Source organism: Punica granatum, chromosome 8 (genome assembly GCF_007655135.1).
Source record: "Punica granatum isolate Tunisia-2019 chromosome 8, ASM765513v2, whole genome shotgun sequence".
Classification (NCBI taxonomy): Eukaryota; Viridiplantae; Streptophyta; class Magnoliopsida; order Myrtales; family Lythraceae; genus Punica; species Punica granatum.
This window is the reverse complement of record NC_045134.1, coordinates 25,043,082-25,064,767: the sequence shown is the minus strand read 5'-3', so window position 1 is coordinate 25,064,767 and position 21,686 is coordinate 25,043,082. Positions and strand designations below refer to the sequence as shown.

The 21,686-nt window shown below is 41.1% G+C and overlaps 2 protein-coding genes and 1 long non-coding RNA gene across 3 annotated transcripts; 2 read left to right on the top strand and 1 right to left on the bottom strand.

Annotated features, from left to right (window-relative positions):
- Positions 1-5,944: 5,944 nt before the first annotated feature.
- Positions 5,945-8,419, top strand: LOC116188885 (putative receptor protein kinase ZmPK1). Its single transcript, XM_031518342.1, has one exon. The coding sequence runs from the start codon at positions 5,945-5,947 to the stop codon at positions 8,417-8,419; it is 2,475 nt and encodes an 824-aa protein (XP_031374202.1).
- Positions 8,420-11,744: 3,325 nt separating this feature from the next.
- On the top strand, positions 11,745-13,165 carry LOC116189378 (cytosolic sulfotransferase 5-like). Its single transcript, XM_031519034.1, has one exon. It carries the CDS (start codon positions 12,284-12,286, stop codon positions 12,665-12,667), a length of 384 nt encoding a protein of 127 aa, XP_031374894.1. The 5' UTR covers positions 11,745-12,283; the 3' UTR covers positions 12,668-13,165.
- A 3,285-nt stretch (positions 13,166-16,450) lies between these two features.
- Positions 16,451-17,462, bottom strand: LOC116189151. Its single transcript, XR_004152333.1, has 2 exons — positions 17,334-17,462; positions 16,451-17,161 (listed from the first exon to the last, which is right to left on the bottom strand). It is a non-coding gene; the product is annotated as an uncharacterized LOC116189151 (long non-coding RNA).
- Positions 17,463-21,686: the final 4,224 nt, after the last annotated feature.

The following is a 21,686-nucleotide window of genomic DNA, read 5'->3' as shown; positions in this document are numbered from 1 at the left end:
TTAGTCTGATTAGACAAGCATAGCCTCCTTTGAGCCCATGGGCCTCAAGCCTAGACCATAAGTGACAACTCAGGTATAATCAAATATATTCATCGAGAGTCGTATATAGATTTCATAAGTTCATTATTTCCCTCCTTGTGATTTGTCTCTCTTGCCCATAAAGATTGTTGCTTGAGCATCCAGGGGGTTCCTCTGGAAAAACTCCCAAGGCCCAGCTGACTGGTTTTTGTGGTTTTGGGCTATCACAACAGTGACATGGCACACGAGACAAGTTAGGGAAATCAAAGAGTAACACATAGATCGAGGAATAGAAAAATCTCACCTAGGTCCAAACTCAGAAGAAGATTGATCTTGGTGTGGCAAAGATTCAGATCCAGACTCTTTTTCCGTATCAGTGGTCGCGGTGAAGTCCCCATCCCACAAAATCGAGAAACCCAAAGATTAGGGGGGAGACCTAGATGGCAATCACTACATGTGATAATTCAGGGTTCTCGATGTGGGGTTGGGAGCCTCATCGACAGCCACTAATTGCCACCCTCGAATTCTGACATTTTCTTTTAATTTTTCTGTACTATTTTATAAATCCAATTTGAGTTTATGTGTAACAAAGGTAGGTGCACAGTCTCTCCATTAATGACGACGTATGGAAATCGTAAAGGGCCACCAACAGTACACCATTCCTTAATGAAAATGAAAACATATTTTACAAAATAAAATGGTGGCCAAAACTGAGAGTTTGACCAAAATTTGGAAATTATCATATTTTCTCAAAATTTTAATTCTAGCACGATATTTCAAAAATTGCACACAAAAGGATGAACTATCGATTTAGTTAGGCGTCTAGTATGTCGTCAATTTTAACGGAATTTGCTGACGTAGTACTTAACGATGCCACATGACGCACAAAAGCTAACCATCCATGGCATTGTAACCTTCACTTAAATTTATCATGGGTGGTGCTCGGCTAGGGACCCAAGGATTGGCTCGTGTCATGTCAGGTTCAGGGTTTCGAGTCATCTCAGGGCTCATCGCGAGTTTCTTCTTGGGTTTAGAGGTTCGAATAGTCCAGGGGCTCGCCCTAGGTCTAGAGGTTTGGCTCAAAACTCTTGGATCCTCTTGGATTGTCTCGGGTCCGGAGATTAAGCTCGAGTCATCTTGGATCAAGCCTAGTCTCATCCCCGACTCTGCCCCTCCTCTATTCGGCTTCTTTGTTTCTTTTGGACCTCCATCCCTCATCTATTGGGAAGACGAATTCCACAACATTAACACACTCATTCCAAACTTCATCGCTCCTTCGAAGCAAATTCGCTTCGATCCCCACGTAGTCGTGTTTCTTAAGCTTAAACTGCTTAAAAAAAGACAATCATTTTACTGAAACTACTTCCACCGCTTCGTGGTAAAAGGGAAATAGAAAATTGTGAAAAATGCCATACCTGCGTGAAAGCATCATGGCAGGGCTTCCCGATCTCGACAAGCGCGGTGCAGCAGTCATTAGGCGGGGTGATCGGGATGGCCACAGTGGTAACACGCCTTTGTGGTCCCTCCTCTTCCTCCTATCTGTCCTCCGTAACCTGCACTCCCGCCACTGCCCTGCATCTCTGGTTTGTTTCTTGTCGCTCTGCTCAGACAAAATTGCCCCATCCGGTGCACTATTCTCATGAGATAAGGCCACCATGTTCTGTCTTTCTTCATGCAAGATTGGGGCATAAACCTTGTTTAGGGAATGGGCGGGTTCGTGGCTGAGGATATTCGACCTCACCATGCCATACTCAGACCTTAATCCCATCAAGAACAGGTGAATCTTCTCTCGTTCTCTCTGAGCTGCATAGGTTCTGGCCGCCAAACAAGTCCACGCCGAAATTTCAAGGTAATTATCTAGCTCATCCCAAAGTGCCTTCAGCCGAGAGTAATACTTTGGGATTGATATGCCTTCTAGCTTCAATTTACCGATTTCTGCCTTTAATTGATAAATTCTTGTATCATTCCCTTGTGAATACCTCTCACGGAGATCCTCTCACAAATTCTGAGCCACCGTCGCACAAGCCACGCTGGATTGCAACTCCGAGTCCAACGCGTTGAAAATCCAAGATATCACCAAAGCATTGCAGATGTCCCACTTCGCCCGATTTGGGTCTCCTTCCGGTGGTCTTGACACCAATCCATCAATCATCCTGACCTTGTTCTTCGTTGTAACATGGGCCTCGACTACGTCAGGTAATTCGATCCATTTAACTTGCAATTGATCAAATTAACTCCAGCGTGATCTAATGGATTAACAGTGAAAACTGATAGCCAGTCAGCTTCCATGCCCCCTAAAGCCTTTCCTAAAGTTTCTACCCCCTTGTCCATCTCTGCCTTCCACCCACAACCCTAAACTAGAGAAGGTAACACTCTCCCATAATTCTTATGCTTTGATGCCATGATAATTGCTGAGCTGAAAAGCTTAATTTCGTTCATTGCTTGATCATGTACATATACTGCCAATTACAAGGAAAAAAATAGGAAAGTATTCTAAGATATCTATTGCCTAATATGTATGTAACTAATAAGGCTAGTTAATATATAGGGGTACAATATATCTTCGCTAATCTTGGCAAGATATACTCCGTAATAAATTGCATGCGCATTAGGTTGAAGTTTCCATAAGGACCACAAATATAGTTTCTTCTATATAAATGCAGAACAGACTTATTTCGAAGATCAGGTTTAACCGTGCTAAATAGACTCACATAATAAGAGTCGCGTGTAGCAAAACCTTCAGGCCCCACGTCTAGCTTCCATGTCATATCATGTTCCTAGCTACAATAACAGATATTAGTATATGAGCCCAAGGTCAAAATATGAAATTTATTTTTCCTATTTATCAATACTAAAGGTTATGGCGTGATGCAGTTAATGTATCAGAATGAGATGGAATGGGATGAAAGTGGAAACATAATGACAAATTTTCCTTTTTGTTTGGTTTGATAAGGAATTGGAATTCAATGACATTTGTTTCTATTTGGTTAACCACATATGGAATCGGATTTCAATATATAATTATTTTTAATGCTAGCACGTATCTATACGGCTAGATAAATATTCATATAGCATATATAAAGAATTCAATAAATTTTTTTATCGAATTTTTAAATATATATATATATATGAAATTTATTTAATAACATGATGTTGCGTTTGCTGATTCAGGGAATAACTAACCTTCTTCACATTGACAACACCTACCAGCAAGGTTTTTAGAATCATGATTTTACCTAGAATCGGTCGAGGATCGTAGAATCGTGAATCGTAAAATTGTAAGATTCTACTTATAATTAAAAAAAAAAACAGCATACATATATATATATATATATATATGTCTCCTTGATTCTTGAGAAAATAAAATCCATAATTTCTTGTATTCAAAAAAGGACCACAAATCAACAAACCAACAATAAATCATAAAAGCACAAGACATAGTTACAAAATATCGAAATTCAAGGTCCAAATCATAACTCAAACACTCAAAATAAACAATTTGCACAACAATTTGCATCAACAGACTCATCAAAACCTAAGGTTCAGATACTATTTGCACAACAATTTGCATCAAACTGATTCAAAGCAACGTCAGAAGGCTAGGTGCATGAAAAGAATTTAAATTGAGTATGAGAAGTATCAGATCGATGATCCCAACATGCTGAAAACAGAAACAGGAATGGACACTCCGAGTCCGACAAATATATCTTCATGCCTGTTATCAACTGAAAGAACTTGCGAGAAATCAGTTTGAAATTGGCGAGTTTCGCCAGAAATGGGGACCGCAAAGTCTACAATCATCATAAAACAATACACGGTGGACGTGTTTTAGCACCTTGGATTCAACAAAAAGATTAATCTTGATCCTAAACACTGTTTATAGTGGAGACAAACATTTGATGACTGATAAGTGAAGCTCAGTTCATGCTGATTCAAAAGACAAGTGGATCAACTGCTTCCACGGTATAACAGACGGGTGAAAACCGTGAAATGATAAGTAAACCCAGTTGGATGGATATTTGGAATGCGTAATCACTTCAGAAGCAACTAATCATCCGAAGTTAGCTCATGAACTAATCATCAGAAGCAACTGAGATGTTCTCGTCGAAGCTTGGGCGATCGAAGCTCGGGTAGATCAACTCTACCTGGTCTGGTTGAAGATCGGACGGTCGAACCTTGGAATTGCGGAAGCGGAAGTCCGACTCGGAACTACAGACTCACGGAGCTTCAAGCTCGTCGGAGACTCGGAACAACCGAACAAGAAGAAATGGCTGAAGCTTCACCTCGGACCGTTGGAGACTCGGAGGAATCGGAGACTGGGTTAGGGCACAGAACTGTCGAGGAGAAAGGGGGAGTGCTGGAGAAGAAAGGGCGAAGGAGGAAGAGAAAAAAAAAAAAAAGCTGTCGGGCTCAGGGCCAATGCGTTGGGCTTCGGCCCGACTCTGGCCTGGCTTACGCCCGAGGGCCCGAATCAGGCCTGGGCTTCGCCCGAGTCTGGGCTGAATCCGGAATCGCAGAATCGGCCCGATTCCGCGATTCACGGCCCGATTCACCTGTGATTCTACATTTTCTGACTCTACCCTTCGAATCGAAATCGTATAATCCCCTTGAATAGTAGAATACGATTCTACGATTCGAATCACGATTCTGAAAACCATGCCTGTCAAAAGGAAAATAAGAGAAAGAAAACAACAATCGGTTTATATAGTATTTCAAGGTAATCCAGTGTTAGCCCCGAAGCGAAAAGATCGATCAAGTGGCATCATGATATGCCTTAATTTCAATTTCCTATTCGTCATCCTACAAGCTGTTGGAGTGGGATGACACTTTCATCACAAAAAGTTGATTTATCGACATATACTATGTCAAAGTAACAGTTCTTAATACAAATCGAGTAATTTCCGCGATCGGACAGAGAAAAAATGGTGCAATATCAAGTTTTAGAGGGATCCAAAGAAAAGTCTTCCAATCTGGTGAACTTACACACCAGTTCGGTCTATTGATTTTAACAGTGCCGTTTCCTCCACGTCAGATCTCATCTTCTTTATTCACATGAATGCGAAATATCAAGAAGATGAAGATTTGATAATTCATCAGAAAACGTTAGCCCTTTCGGATCAAAATCTACTGTTAATTTAACTACTACTCAGAAAAATCTACACTTCAATGATCCCACACATGATGTTATGATTTTATTTTATTTTTTGCTCGGTTCGATGTTATGATTCTTATCTATAATATAAGATCACTTAATGTATTATTTGTTCCCAGGGAAGTTTCTACGGTTCCTTTGGTGAAGAGCTCCTTAGCTCCTTTTTCCTCGGATTTGGGAGGCATGGAACGGTCGTCCACGTAAGGAATGGTTGAAATTTCCTAGTGCCAGGTACTCGAAGCCAAGTCGGGGTTATAGCATCCCCTGCAATACGCAAGCATGTGCTTTACGATTGATGACAACCTTGCAAGTGACGTGCAACTTGGGCGCATCAAAATATACACGATTGATCATGTAGTGGCTGTTTATTGGACGCACCTGAGCCGAGACTGGCCTAGATAACCGGCCTCCTAGGGAACAACCGAAATCTGATGCTACAGGATTGACTTCGACATGCATGAAATGAGCACCAAGTAGATACACTCAATGTGAATTTCTGATAGATTTATCTCTTAATTAAGCGAAGAAATGATGAAGAAATAATGTCTGGGGTATCGCGCAATGTATGCCAGTCAGCGTGTAAACTACGTAACTCAGCCAATAACATGGCGTATAACATGTGCTCGCAATGCTAACACACCAGATAATCTTTCGTGCAATGTCATTTTCTAGTTGAGTGGTCACAGGGGTGAAATGGAGATATAAAAGGCATCAACGCTTTGTAGGCTGTAGCATTTCAATTCACAGCCTGCAAGCCCCAATAATTCAAAGGCAATGAGAAACCCAATATTTTTCTTCTTCTCATCATCATTGTTCATGCCAGTTCTCCTCTTCCTCGCGATCTCTTTTTCGTTAACCTCATCATCTTCAGTTCACCGGGAACGCTTTCTCAGGAGAGGCTCTGCCCTCTCTGTTGACGATCCGGATGACGTCCTGAGTTCCCCAAATGGTGCCTTCTTCGCTGGGTTTCACCAAGTTGGCCGTAATGCGTACTTATTTGCTGTATGGTTCAGTAACCAATCCTGCATGCTTGACTGCATCGTTTGGATGGCAAATCGAGACGAACCAGTCAACGGCAAACACTCAAAGCTCATCCTCGACAAGCATGGAAATCTTTCCTTGACTGATGCCGGCTACAAGGTTGTCTGGTCCACTGACATCGCCTCATCTTCATCAGCCACCGATGTTCGGTTGCACCTTCTCGACTCTGGAAACCTCGTACTTCATAGCTTTGGGCCTAGGCCAAGTGATCATACAGTCATGTGGCAGAGCTTTGATCACCCAACCAACACACTTCTCCCTGAACAGAAGTTCACCCGGTTTACCGAGCTTGTCTCATCCAGAGCCCGTGGAAATATCTCCTTAGGCTACTACAAATTCTATTTTGACAATGATAACATCCTCCGGCTCCTTTACAGTGGCCCTGAGATCTCGAGCGTATACTGGCCCCATCCTTACCTACTTCCTTGGGATTCTGGGAGGAGCACATACAATGATAGTCGGGTTGCATTGCTAGACTCTCTTGGCAACTTCACCTCGTCTGACGGTTGGAAATTTTTGGCTTCCGATTATGGGGAGAAAATTCCAAGAAGGATGACGTTGGACATCGATGGAAATGTCCGCCTGTACAGCCTGCTGTGGAGTCGTGAGTGGGCTGTCTCATGGCAGGCAATCAACACACCCTGCCTGGTACATGGAATTTGTGGGCCCAATGCCGTGTGCCAGCATAACGCAAGATCCGGGAGGAGCTGCTCCTGTGCCCCTGGATATGAGAGGAAGAACCTTAGCGATTGGTCTCAGGGATGCAAGCCAAAGTTCGAGCGCTTCTGCAAGTTACTTGATCCTGAGACCGGTGAATTCATCCATTTTCCACACCAGGATTTCTATGGCTACGATGGGGACTTCCACCCGGATTACACCTTGAATCAATGCAAAAAGAGATGCTTGGAGTTGTGCAACTGCAAAGGGTTTCAGTACAAATTTCAAAAGGAGAGTGGCAAGCATGATTGTAAACCCAAGGTGTTGCTATTGAACGGACGTGTCGTGGCTAATGATCCTGGGACCTTCTATATCAGGTTTCCCAAAGCCATACTGTCCTCTGACCAAATCCAGCAGGAATCTTCCACCTTAAATTGCTCACACAGTCCGAAGGATGTTGAGCTTCACAGAGTATATTCCAGAAGCCATAAGAGTGAGTTGCTGTTGAAGATTCTGCTGATTTTGGCGGTGGTGATTGCAGGATTTGAGGCCCTAGGGGTACTCCTTGTGCTATGTTTTGTAACTGAGACAAGGAAAACAAAAGGAGAAGCCCGGCAGGGGTATCATCTTGCTCCTATGGGATTCAGAAGGTACACATACGCCGAGCTTAGAAAGGCTACACGGAATTTCAGGGAAGAAATTGGAAGAGGGGCCGTAGGGAGCGTTTACAGGGCTATCCTGTCGGGTGATCGGATTGCAGCGGTGAAGCGGCTTAACGATATGAGCCTTCACGGAGAGGACGCGTTCCTCGCGGAGGTGAGCATGATTGGGAAGCTCAATCACATGAACCTGATTGAGCTATGGGGCTACTGTGCCGAGGGGAAGCACCGCCTTCTAGTCTATGAGTGTATGGAGCCCGGGTCATTGGCCGAGAACCTATCCAAAGGCAAGCTAGACTGGGGAAAGAGGTTTGATGTTGCAGTCAGGGCGGCAAGGGGACTTGCCTATTTACATGAGGAGTGCTTGGAGTGGGTCTTGCACTGTGACGTGAAACCTCAGAACATACTTTTGGACTTGAATTACCAACCCAAAGTGGCAGACTTTGGGCTCTCCAAGCTTCTTAACCGCGGGGATGTAAAACATTCAAGTTTCTCTAAGATTAGAGGGACTCGGGGCTACATGGCACCGGAGTGGGTTTACAACCTATCAATCACGTCCAAGGTTGATGTGTACAGCTATGGGATTGTACTGCTAGAGATGGTCACAGGGCGGAGCCCGGGAAGGGATGTGCTGGAAACCAATGCGGGGGGCGAGACAGAGTACCGAGGGCTGACTTCTTGGGTGAAACAAAAGATGAGCGGAGAATTTCCAACGGCGACAAGGATCGAAGAGATCGTCGATCGCTCCATAGAAGGTGGATATGATATGAAGAAGGTCGAGGTTCTGGTCGCAGTGGCCCTTCAATGCGTTGCAGACGACAAAGATGACAGACCCACAATGAGCCAAGTGGTCGAGATGCTCCATCGCTGTACAAATGAAGCTGAAATCTAGTCCCAGGTCTATAATTGTGGACTGTGCCTCATTATATGCACAAAGCCTATAATCTCCTCCGACTGGAATCCCGATATTTGCAATAAGCGGAAAGCATGGCTCGTTAGATGTGTATTTGGTAGCTAATTTCGTCTGACTAAAATTCCTACATCTGCAGTAAGCTTTTAGAATTTCATCTGGGAATTGGTACAGCGGAGGCTTTTGATATTTAAGTTGAATGCTATGTGTATGCATAGGCAGAAACCTTAATGCGTATCGCAATGGATGTTTACTCGTTAGTTTCTGTTCTTTTGATCGATCAGATCTATAGGGATTCTATTCTTCTTAGCAACAGAAACATTTCGGAATGATCTATAAATTTCTGTGCTCGTGATTGAGGATTTTGGTTGAATAAACAAAACAAAGAAATTAATACTGCGACGTCCTGAAAGGAATTCAGCATAACATCAAAAACAGAAGGCTAATTTAATCCAATAATCTGCATAATTTATTCCAACATCGGAACACATCACAGCTACATTCCAGACGCATCACTAGCGATGATTAACTAGACAAAATCCTTGCGGGCGATAATTTGACATACCTCACCTCCTCTATGCCATCAAAGGAGGTTCTTAGGTCAGGATGTATCCTAAGCTGATCCTCTAGCTTCTTGGCAAGATCACCATAACTATATTTGGCGGAGGATTTGCAGACTGCTGCACACAAGAGTAGAGTAGAAAAAGAGAAGATATTAACCAATTGGAATACGATATGTTTAGAATTTACAGAGACCAGTCGATATATGAGATGATCACCGACTAACGATTGACGGAGGCTTTTACTATTTATTTAAGTAATGCTTTTAGATAGGGTACTTGGAAAAACTCCAGAAGGACGTTGTTACTATAATAAGAGATTATTATTAATAGTGAACTCTACACGTAAATGGTAATTATCGAGAATAAGATTGGGGGCCCCTCGAACTCCCGACCAACATGGGGATCATTAAGCCTGCGAATTTTCATCGCTGCATCCGTTCCAATGCGTTGACTAATTGGCCGGTCAAAAGAAGAGGTCCCGCTACTGAATATTTTAGCACAAATTCAGCCTGTAAAACATCATCACATATACAGCCATTGATGTGCGAAGTAATTCTTTGAGCAGTGATAATTTGTTCTGGGAATTAATAAGGCTCGCATAAAGCGTGTTCCCTCTCTTTCCCTTGCGGAAATTATTAACATTGGAGCCTCGGCTCTTTTCCATAAGCCCAATTTGGCCCTCCTCACAACCAACCACTTCATTTGCTCTGCGCTTGTGCTAGACGCGGCATGCACGTAGAAGATGAAGTGACTCTTGGTTCCACCCTTGCTATAAGGTAGTCGGGCTCCGTTGGGCATATTAAGAGGACAGTGTACATCGAGATCAAGCTCCATTGGATGTCATGGGAATCTTTGATGGTGGAAATCAAGTGGAGGAGCATGATTCTTACCACGGACGCCTTTCGGACGAATTTCCCCAAGTCACAGCAGCCGGAGTAGTGCTTAACAATTAGGTCCCACTTGGTACGCCAGAATAAAATGGAATGGAAATCCATCATTTTACTCCATTTCCTCAAACAGAGACACTTGTATGAGTTAGAAATAGCATTTCATTTAAAGGAAAATTTCTTTACAACATCATGGAGTAGTCATTCCTTCAAAAAACTTAAGGAATACTCATTCTATCATTCCTACTAAGTTTTACATGTATTACATATTATCTTTTAGTCTTATATGTCTAAACATATAATATATATAATGATATTCTTAAATTCTACCAGGACCATTCTATTTTCTTTTATGCTTTCGATGTGAAATTACCTTTTTCCCAATTGACTTGTATATTCCCAACACCTGCCCTCACGTGACACCGTGTGGTCTTTCTCACGATCTGCCTACACATGCCACGTGAACCTTAACTGTCCGCCCTCAACAACTTACCTTGAGTCGGCCTCTCCTCTCTTCCGAACTCGGGCCTTAACTACCTCGAGGTGGGCTTCTTCTTCCACACTCGGGCGAGGGGAATCAACTACTACGAGCTGGGCTTCTACTTCCTGACTCGGACTTCACTGGCATGGGGTGGGCTCCTGCGCATACGCACCCCCAGGATCACTACTATGGGCTCTGATACCATCTTAAATTCTATCGGGCTTATATAGGTTTCGACGCAACTTTCAACTCAAAAGTTCGAACTTATAAGTTGTGAGACTCAATCTCATATAAATCATTTTATTTTCTTCTATGATTGAATCGTCCTCATTGCTCTCTCTTGAAGGGCGAGGTGAAGTAGATGGCACAATCTTCTCTTGAATAACCAACTTTGTACAAGCCGAACAAAATTTATGCTCTTCGTGAAGCTTGCGCACAAGCCTTGTAACCTCCATAACGGCTTCCAAGGAAAATTCCTCTTTGGGTTTCCGCTTCGAGAGAATTGGTCGTAAGTCGGTTGAACCCGCTAGAATGGATGCGGTAGTCGAAAAAGGGTTCGTGTCGACTTTCATCGACCTCTAACCCATCGTGAGGATGCCTCGATCCATCTTGCCTTGGATTATGTTCCTTACTATGACACAATCCTTTGTGCTATGGCTCCATGAGCCATGGAATCGGCAAAAGTCTCAGTTGCGGGTCTCCTCCGCCGATGGGTGCTTGTGACCGGGCCTGAACTTGACTAAGCCTGACTTAACAAGGAAATTGAAGATCTCATGAGTCTTTAAAACATCGAAAGCGTGGTATTTTATCTAGCCGAAGGCATTCGGGTTGTTATCCTTGCCACTTTTCACCCGAACAAGCGGCGGGCAAACTCATGGGCTTGTCCGCGATAATCTTGGTCATGCCAACTTCGAGGTCCTCATCGTGCTCATTGAACACAACATGTATATGGCCTCGATTACCCTGCTTTCGGTCAGCTTCCTCCATAGATGCCTTGGAGGTTAAGTCGAAGAAGTCGTGGAATCCCCCGCCTTTGAACTTCTTCTTCAACTTGAACTCAAGCCCGTTGATGCATAACTTAACAAATTGATCTTCCAGAAGGAAAGTCCTACACCTTTGCTTCGCAATCTTGAAACAAGCAATGTAATCCTTGACTCTCTCACCTGGTCCTTGAACAAATCTCGCCAAGTCGACCAATGTAACCTCAGGTTGAGTTTGATAGAATTGTGCATGGAATTTGGCCTCCATCTCTTGCTAATCTCTAACCAAATTAGCCGATAGGTTTGTGAACCAATCAAAATGCATTCTGGTGAAGGAATTACTAAACAAACACAACTTTAAATAATCATTAGTAATCACAACGCTGCATTGACTCGAAATGAGAGTACTTCCTGATTACCACTGTCTCTCATCCACCATGTCAGTTGCCTCCCCAAATATCTCCAAGAAGTCGACAACCTAACAGATTAATGTAGAGAACTAATTAGCACACTCCCATCCGAGATGGGTTGGCTCCCGATGTCCATGCACTTCTCCCAGGGCTTCTGGTATACCACCCGCCAACTGAACGCGATCCTCCCGGTTCAACAACACTTCAGGGCTTTGGACCCCGACATCATCCTTGTGTCCACCCCCAAGTCAGGCACCATATGGCTTAAAGCCATCCTCTTTTCTCTCCTAAACTGATCCTACTACTATTCTAATATAAGAGTGGATCATCCCTTGCTCCAGAAAAATCCGCACGAACTCCTACCTTTCTTGGAATTCCTCCACATGTTGGATGCGAATCCGGACCTCTCCTCATTCACTTCCCCGAGGCTGTTTGCCACCCACATCCCCTTCGGAGCACTTCCAGAGTCCATGAAGGATTCCAAATGCAAGATTGTGTACTTGTGCAGGAACCCGCAGGACACATATGTCCCTATGGCAATTTACAAATAATTTACTGCCCAAGGAAACTGGGACGACAAGCCCACTCGAGGAGACCTTTGACAAGTTTTGCAGAGGGGTGAGCATGTATGGACCATTCTGGGACCATGTCCTGGGCTACTACAAGGCCAGCTTGGAGATGCCCCATAAGGTCTTTTTCCTAACGTACGAGGAAATGAAGGAGAAACCTCGTGAGCAGTTGAAGAGATGGGCTGATTTCCTGGGCTGCCCTTTCTCGGAAGACGAGGAGGAGGTTGATGGTGGGGTTAATGAGATCCTACGGCTCAGCAGCTTCGACAATTTGAGCAAGCTAGACGTGAATCAGAACAGGAAACTCTCGACAGGGCACGAGAACAAGTCGTTCTTCTGAGAGGGCGAAGTGGGAGATTGGGTAAGCTATTTGACTCCTGATATGATTGAGAGGATCGACCGCATCACTGAGGAGAAGTTCCATGGGTTGGGTTTAAAGCCCTAGAAGCGATTTAGTTTATCTTCACTTGTTCACTGCCTACTCTCCAGTACCAATGCAACTTATACCAACAGTACTCGATTTACTGTTTACACAGACTGTGCAAACTCTCCCCCAGTAATGATCGAATTATATAATAACAATCAAAGAGGGTGTAGCATATGTTATGGGCCACAAAATTGTGATGTCTGGTAAACAGTGACCCAACGAGTCAAAATAGAAGCAGAGATGAGAGATCAACAATAGCATATGTTAGAATGAGTAATTCAATGAGCAGCTATGTCAGCAGGGTGAACAGCATCAATCACGTCCAATGGATTCACCCGAGAGAAGCGAAGATTTGCGCCTTAAATTGCAAGGAGCCCCCGTGGTCCCAGCCGGGGGGACCCCATCTGATGGTCCCAGGGTTCCCCCATACGCTCCAACCCGGACCTTAATGCATGTCACTAAATTGGAAGCACCGAACGCAGGGGATCAGTGATGGCCATGCTCTTTCCTTCGTTTATTAGTGAGAATGTCAATTGAGAAGGCCTACTTTTATTCCTGTCTCTTGTACTTTTGTCCTGTGTCGTTTTTCTACTGAGTGGGAAGCAGCTATAGAAAAAACAATTCGGCCGGAACAAACCAGATAAACGAGGGGGAAAAAAAAAAAAAAGGTGCTCATCCAATTTGCAAGGTTAGTCTACAAATACATTGGTCATTCACTTATGTATGTATCATTCATGCAAGTAACTTGTTTGTATTTTTCAAGTAAATTATCTAACCTCAAGTAATTTACTTATTTTTCTAGATAATTTACTTTGGTTGCAAGTAAATTACTTTATAAATTACTTTGTTAAAAGACAATTTCCCAAAGTTATTTGAATTTTGAAGTGTCTTTGGCAATTGAATTTTTTCATCTACTAGACATATAAGGAAGATATCACATGTCTTAATCACAAGGATTGGTGTAATCACATAAAGACCACACCTTGGCGAAGTATCCCTGCTTAATAATATTTTTAAAAAAAAGGGGACTAGTGATATATCTGTAATAAAAAAATATTCACGTTCAATTCTCACTAATAATATCTCTCACTTCTTTTTGCATTGAACTAGGTATGTTATAACCAACCAAAAAAAAGCCACAACCCTATCTCAAAACATTTCCAGCTATATTTTGCATTATATGATGTGATCGTTATCAAGGATGAAAAGGATGTATCACTATTTAAGATCTTCTCATTTCCAAGGATACATTAAGAGAAAGCATAATGATAGGCTGCGGCCGATCCAGGACCTAAGAGTCAATGGGTGCAACCTTACAGTCTTTTATTTATGACTTTAATAATGCATTATTACATAATATTTAATTTCATGCTACCATATAAAATATAAAAAATCAAGACAATGAACTAATATTTTTGAAGTATTAATGAAATTAAAAACTAAGCTAATCAAAGCATCTTCAAATCTTTAAGATTAAGATTTCGCGATCTTTACGCACACTTCATCATCAATATTGTTAAATACTTTTTTGAGTAATTACCTAATTAACCATCCACAATTTTCTCATTTAAATTTCGGAATTATTTTCGGTAGAAGAAGGAAGGCTCAAAGCCTTGAATACAGTGAACAAAAGAAAATTAAGAATGAATCCTTAATCTATATAAATATTAAAATAAAGTACGAATCAAATTCTCACGTCGTCAACATCAAAAATAAAAAAACGGAGCTCTCTCTCTTTGTCACGTCGTCATTTATGAATTAACGAAACTTTTATATTCTTTTATCATAAATTATGCAGTAAAATATATAGATTAATGCATATAGCTCAATAGAATTACATGTACATATTTGCATTGCAAGATTATATATATAATCTTTATATGTGACGTTTTCATATATATATATATATATATATATATATACACACCGTTTATAGACTTTATATGCCATCTTTATATGTGATGTTTGCATATATATATGTGTGTGTGTGTGGTTTGCATATATATGCATATATAGATGCTATTTAAATGGTATGAAAATATATATAGATTAAATATGTTATCAATATATATATAAAAGCAAATGATTCGTCCGTCTTTGGCTCAACCACCTCTCAAAGTTGAAACTTGAGAAGCCACATCATCAAATTACAGTCTCTTGTGAAGGCACGTTAGTCCATCTCGCGAAGTCACGTCATTGTTTTAATTATGTAAATATTATATATAGTGAAATATTTGATATTCAATGAAATATATAGTGGAATCCATGTATTGATAGCTTCGATAACATACAAAATTACATTGTAGAAATAAATATATGCTTTTGATACAATGGAACAACAAAACACAATCAAATTATTATATTGACATTCTTTTGATAGTATATAACTGGCCAAATTATCATATTTCTTATTAAGAGAAAAGAATATTTCATTATTAGTCTTATCAGGAAGGCAGTGAAAGTATTTTTCTTTTAATTTATAGAAATGAAATAACAAAATGGCAACCACAGCATATTAATAACATTTTTTTGATAGTATACAAAACTCTCCAACCAGCGTTCTTATATATTATATATATATATATATAATATATAATAGAATTTAATGATAACACACAATCTTACATTATAGGAATATATATATATATATATATGTTTTGATACGATGAAATATGTATTGTAATTTTTATTTGGCAACTATATATAATATATATAGTTGTTTGATATATTATAGGAACATTTACATATATAGTTGAAGATATATATTGCACATATAAAGTTACATCATATGTTGGAGCTATATATAGAGACGCCTTACATGAAACTTTTATCATTATATTTTCGTTTGCAAAGACGTGTTGGTGTCCTTGCAGACTTTATATGTATATTGTGTTGCATGCTCATCCACTACCAACACCGACCGATCTATGTCAATTTGATTGTTTCAAAAAGATTCAGGTTTTTTTTTTCGTTTACTTTATTAAGATTTTTTGCTTGGAGAAATTATTATTTTCTATGGTTGACATATTTGCTCGCATATTTTCATTCAATTCATTTTCAGCTTCCTACCTTGCTCACACATTTGGGCTATTTGTCCAATTAACTAACTCCTTGCGCAGCGTAAGTAGCTAGTCAAATGCTCTAAACTAGTTGGTTGTGGTTGCATAAATTTTTGAGCACATGTTCGTTTGCTAAATTGCAGTTTGTATCAAAACTGCATTTTCATTAGAAACAATGCCTGAGAAAAAAGCATGATGGAATCAAGCTAACCACTCCCGTGTGAATATGCAATGTAGGACACAATGCCACCGAAACCTCCATCAAATTGCAGAATTTTATATATTTGGTTTAAGAAAAACTACAAAAAGAACCCGCTCTACGTGCGGAATTTTAAAATAAAAAATGAACTATCTATGTGTAAAATTTTTAAAATTAAATATTATTTTCTATTGTTACCTTTTTAAAAAAATCTATTAAAAATATATATAATTAATTACATTACGTACAGTCCTCGTTCCTAACTTAATATTCTGTTCTATTGTGTTATATGTAAAATCATATTAATTCATTTTTACCCAAAAATGAAAAAAAAAGATATTAGAAAAATAAAAATTAAAAGGGAGAACTTGGGCCAAGACAGTTGAAGTCTCATGGAAAGAGGGGAGAAAGATGGCAAGAGGGAAGGAAGAAGATGAGTGGAAGTCAATTGAATTTACCATTTAATCCTCTAATCCAACGGCTCAGTTTAATTAAACTTCATGCATTATGGGCTTTTTTGGAAAACAAATGTTAGACCAAAAAGTTTGCCTCTTCTTTTTGAAGTAGTACAGATTAAATGCAAAGCGTATTGATTTAATTAATCACGGTCCCCACCTGGGCGGTCGACAACTAGTTACTATTAGGCTTATATCCTATTCACCGTAAGAAGTGCAAAGCCAGATCACCACATGCCGATGCTACCATATGCTGGGATCGCAGGGCCAAATACTGGAAGTACATCCGGAGTGTAAAATCTGCAAAGATTTTACGCGATGAATTAGATAAATACAGATGTATTTTCGTACAAATTAGGAATACTCAGAAAATTACAAATTCGATTGGACAAGTAAAAATCCTGATAAAATGCCACGATCCACCGCCGTTAGACCTGTAAAACACTGATAATATATTTGGGGATGAGCTTGATGCCCAGTGAGTAACCACAACCTAAACTAGTCAGATCATAGCATGGGTTCAGTAATATCATAAAAATAATGTCGAGACCTCTAGAACTCAAATTGTCCATGTGCCCATTTTCAACTTCCGATCACAATGATGGCTCCACACTAGCAGCCTCTCTGCTCCAGGCAGCCATTTCCTACTGCTCAGCTTATGATTGGCTCAGGACGCCACAGGACCCACCGACTCCTATCAATCTCATACACACAACTCAATACCTCACTTTTCATTTCCAAATATCATAATCGATTATATAAAAATACATGCATGATCCGTGACATTGATATGACCATGACAATACAGTTTTAAAAATACCGACATAATGATAATAAAAGTACTAGTTTAAGAATAGGTTACTCACCTTGACAAGTTCCCAAAATTCAAACGTCAAAAACCGAACGTTTTCTATTTTCTAGAATTTTATTCTCATATTTTTGTCCTTCCTCTCGTCCCCTCCAATTTCACAGTAAACTCACCCTTCCTCTCTCTGTATGTCTTGGCCGTGAAAATTTTAAATGACAAAGAAGAGTACATGAGGCCATTTAAAGAGGAGAGTAAGGCGGTGGAAAAAGGAAATGGATCAAGATGGAATTGAGTTGGACGTGTGGCAAGGCAAGGGTGAAGGAGAATTTAACACATGGAAAACTAGATTAAAGCTTATCTAGCAAGTAAGTACATATTCATAAATTATTAATTTCATTAAAATTGATAATGATAAGGAATATGAGGTTGTGACAAAATCAAATTAAACGGCCCACACATATATGTGTATTCACGTATATAAAATTTTCAATTTAATAAATAATAAATGAATTCTATAAATATGTATATTGGAAAAACTTCTCGGGACGTTAAATGGAGTCTTGGAGACAATTTGACCGCCCTTGAGACCAAGACGGATGAACTGGGTCGTGTCTACAATGACGTTAACCGACTAGCTGAGACAGCTGAAGGAGAAGGATGGATCCGAAAGTGCGGTGCCTCCGGCTGGTTGGAGAGGGTGAAAACCCTCAGGGAGGAAGCCGACAAGATTCTAGCAGATGGGAAGCAGATCATGGAGAGTTGAAATTTTGTTCCTCCTTCAATTGACAATGGTGGAGACATGGAAGAATCTCGTATTACCGTCTCCCTCCGTGATCTAATTCGTACGGGATTTCAAAGCCCACAATTCTGCTTCTTCGGTCAAAAGAGCTGAGTATTCAGCCCTTAACTCCCTTTCCAGCTTTTACCAAGAATGCATTTCTGGATCCCACCAAGCCGAGCCAAGCAACATTTCTTTCTCGCGTATATATTCCCAAAAATTATTCTGCGCTTGCTCCCATGCTTCATTAACCAAATCACGAAAGCTCCAATGTGAAAGCCAGCAACTTTCGAATCGAAATGGACAGGGAAGCCTCACCGAGCTGGATTTTCGAATCAAAATGGAATGCCTATTTGTATTTTGTTTGGCAAGCAAGAAACGTGAAGGTCCTCAAGGCATATCTTCGTTGGTAGAGAGGACTATGGCCCCTTTCAGGGGTGCCCTGCTTGGTGTTAAAGGAAGGAGAAGCAGAATGAAAACCAAGCGGCCAAAAAGAGAAAAAGAACAAAACTATTGCTCAGCTGGAACATTCCGCGGCTTGTGCGGTCTGACTTACAGGATTTGATTTGTTTTCCATTTGTCGACCCCGTCGGATAACTCCTCTCAAAGGAGCATCGAGGCAGTCTAGGGGCAGTTGTTGCTCTTTGTACTAGCCATTTTAGTGAAAAGGCTGACTTGGTCAGCTATTGATGATGTTTTAATGAAGATAAAGACGGCTCAGGGAATGAACCACTAGAAATTCTAAGAAACAATTGTTTTTGGTATAAGACAACCTTAGTGAATTCTCTCTCAGTTATCTACTTTTTAAATTCTCAGGGCCCACCAGATTACCATATTTGGTTAAACCAAATAACTGGTAATCTGAATGCCCATGGGAACTCATATTACCACTCATCTAGTAATGTACATTCCCACTAGAGGGGGTGTCTAAGTACATTCCCACTGCGCTGGTAATCTCAAAAATATATATTTTTTCAAAATTGCCCTCGTCATCTCCTCCTTCTCTGCCGTGACCGAAACGCTTGCAAAGCATGAATGATTAGCTATACCAGCCATTTTTGAAGCATCTAAGCTTCAATTTCAGAACTCCAGGCTTCGATTTAAAGTCCAGTTGTTTCGATTTTGAAGCTCCGAACTTCAACTCAAACGACATAGCAATGAATCGAAGCCCTGCCCATGTGCTTCGAATCATGCTTCGGTTCAGAGCCTTATTATTCTTCGGATCAAAGATTTCAAGCTTCATTTTGAAGCCTTAAAAGCCTATATGCTTTGATTGGAGCTATGTGGAATTCAATCCAAAGCAGCTTCCTGGGCGGCAACAATGGCAGCATGTTCATGCCGCGGTCAAGGTTTCCAATTTTACTCTCCTTTTTTATAATTATTTTTTATTATAATATAGAAAGGTATTATGGACTTTTAATTTTCAATTTCTGGACGACCACCATGAGCCAAACAAGGAAAACAAGATTGCCGGCAATTTAATTGGTGGTAATCTATATTACTAGTAATCTTATCTAGCAATGCACCAAACGCAGCGGCAGCTAGGTATGCACAGGACTACAAGAACTTGCACTTCTCGCAGCTATTCGAAAAGCACGTGCATAGGGCCGGGTTACAATTATGGCGAAAGGTCCACTCCCATATATGTATGCACAGGACTACAACAACTTGCACATCAACTATTGGACATATTGCTCCTTCAATCCATCACTTTCCACATTTTGTATTATTGGACTAAATAAGGTAACATCACCAGATCAAATTAACACGCAGATCATGCCATTCAGTCTTTCTTGCTCCTCTTTTAGAATCCGTTTCTCTCCTTGATCAGAGTCTAATCTGAGAGCCAAATGGCGGATATTGCAAGTACGGCCATCGGTACAGGCCTCCCATGCTGGGTTCACACAGCCAAGCACCGGAGATACATCCGGAGTCTTGGAGACAATCTCACTGCTCTCGAGACCAAGATGGATGAGCTGCACCACATCTATGAAGACGTGGACCGACTCGTGGGGAGGGCAGAAGGAGAAGGGTGGATCTGTATGGGGCCATGCGGCTGGCTGGTTGGAGAGGGTGGAAGCCCTCAGGAAAGAAGCTGAAAAGACTGTCGCGGAGGGGAAGCAGATGATTGGGAGGAGTAGCCTCTGTGGTCTCGGTTTCAGCAACTGCAGTGCACGTTACAAGCAGTAGCCGATATAGAGACCGTATTGGCTCAAGGCCGTAACTTTCATGATAAGGATAAAGTTGCCTCCAAGCCTGATGATCTGATCCTCAAGAGATCTCTCGGGGCTCTTAGCAGGAAGAAGGATGAGCTGCAAGATGTTTTTGAAACAGTGAAAGAACGAGTCAAGAGGGAGGAAAATCGGAACTCGGTGAGAACAGGTGAAGTCCGTGGGTGGTTGGAGAGAGTCAAACTTCTTCTCGATAAAGAAGTGGGAGAAATTTTGGAGCAAGGAGGGCTGGAAATGGAGAAGGTTTGCCAGGCAGTGGTAGAGGATTCTCAGTCTCAAAGGTAAGAACTCAGCATATGCATTTAGTTTGTCCGAAGCATGATTTGAAGAGGGAGGGGACTTTCACTCTCAGAGGCAACAACTCAACATATAAGGCCGGTCATAGCAACATTTATGTGCATCACATTTTGATTTGAGAACAGACCAGGGTACTATGTTGAACAATATAGCGATGCTTGTATAAGTGATCTTGTCTAGATACTTATAGGAAACATCGATAGTCAATATATGTACAATCATGGCCACGAACAGGCAATAAAATGGAAATGCCTTATGCACACATCAGCACTAGGTGGGGATAGGATGTATATTCCGTTTAGATTCTCAGATCCAGTAAAACTCGTAGGTCATATCATCTAGGACCGCCTTCATGGCTGGTAGTAACTCATCATGTGTTCTTCCTATAGTGTATTCTTGCATATCCTATACAATGAACTGAAGCTGGTAAACATAGTAATTAGGCAGCCATAGCATAGGTCTCTTTAAAAGTCTAGATCCAATACCACAATGAACTGAGGCTAGGCAGAAGTAATGCAGGAGGCTCTAATGTCCATCTAGTCGCTCTAATGGACCCTACACATTCACCGTTCATAGGAACCCGGGGGGAGTCCTAAGGTGTTCCCGTTTGTAAGTCCCACTGGATAGGGCAGTTTCAGGGAAAAAATTGGACAATGGCCCAGTAGAGTTATGAACACCGTCTAAGTAGATGGAGGTTATCGGCGAGAGTAGAGTTATCCTTGTGTATTACAGAACGTCTAGGGACAACAGTTGGGGTAGGATAAAGATCTATAGAGAGTCCTACTGTGTGAGCTTGTTTGCCTACTATTATTGTTAAAACCAGGTACAACAGTTGGGTAAGGTATGTGCTAGAACCTGCAGGGAAACACTGTGTGAGGCTTCTGCCGGTCGTCCAGGTATGTCTTAGATCTTGATCTTGAGAGAAGCTGGGTAGGAGAATTAGATACGGTTTAACATCTTCAAACCACTAGGCTATTGGTTCTATAGATCTGTAAAGCTTTCGTCTAAGATAGGTATGGAATACCCTAAGGGTAAGGAACTGATATGCAGTATAGAAAGTCTTGATAAATATTTGAGAGACTGGAAGATTTATTGTTTTTTAATA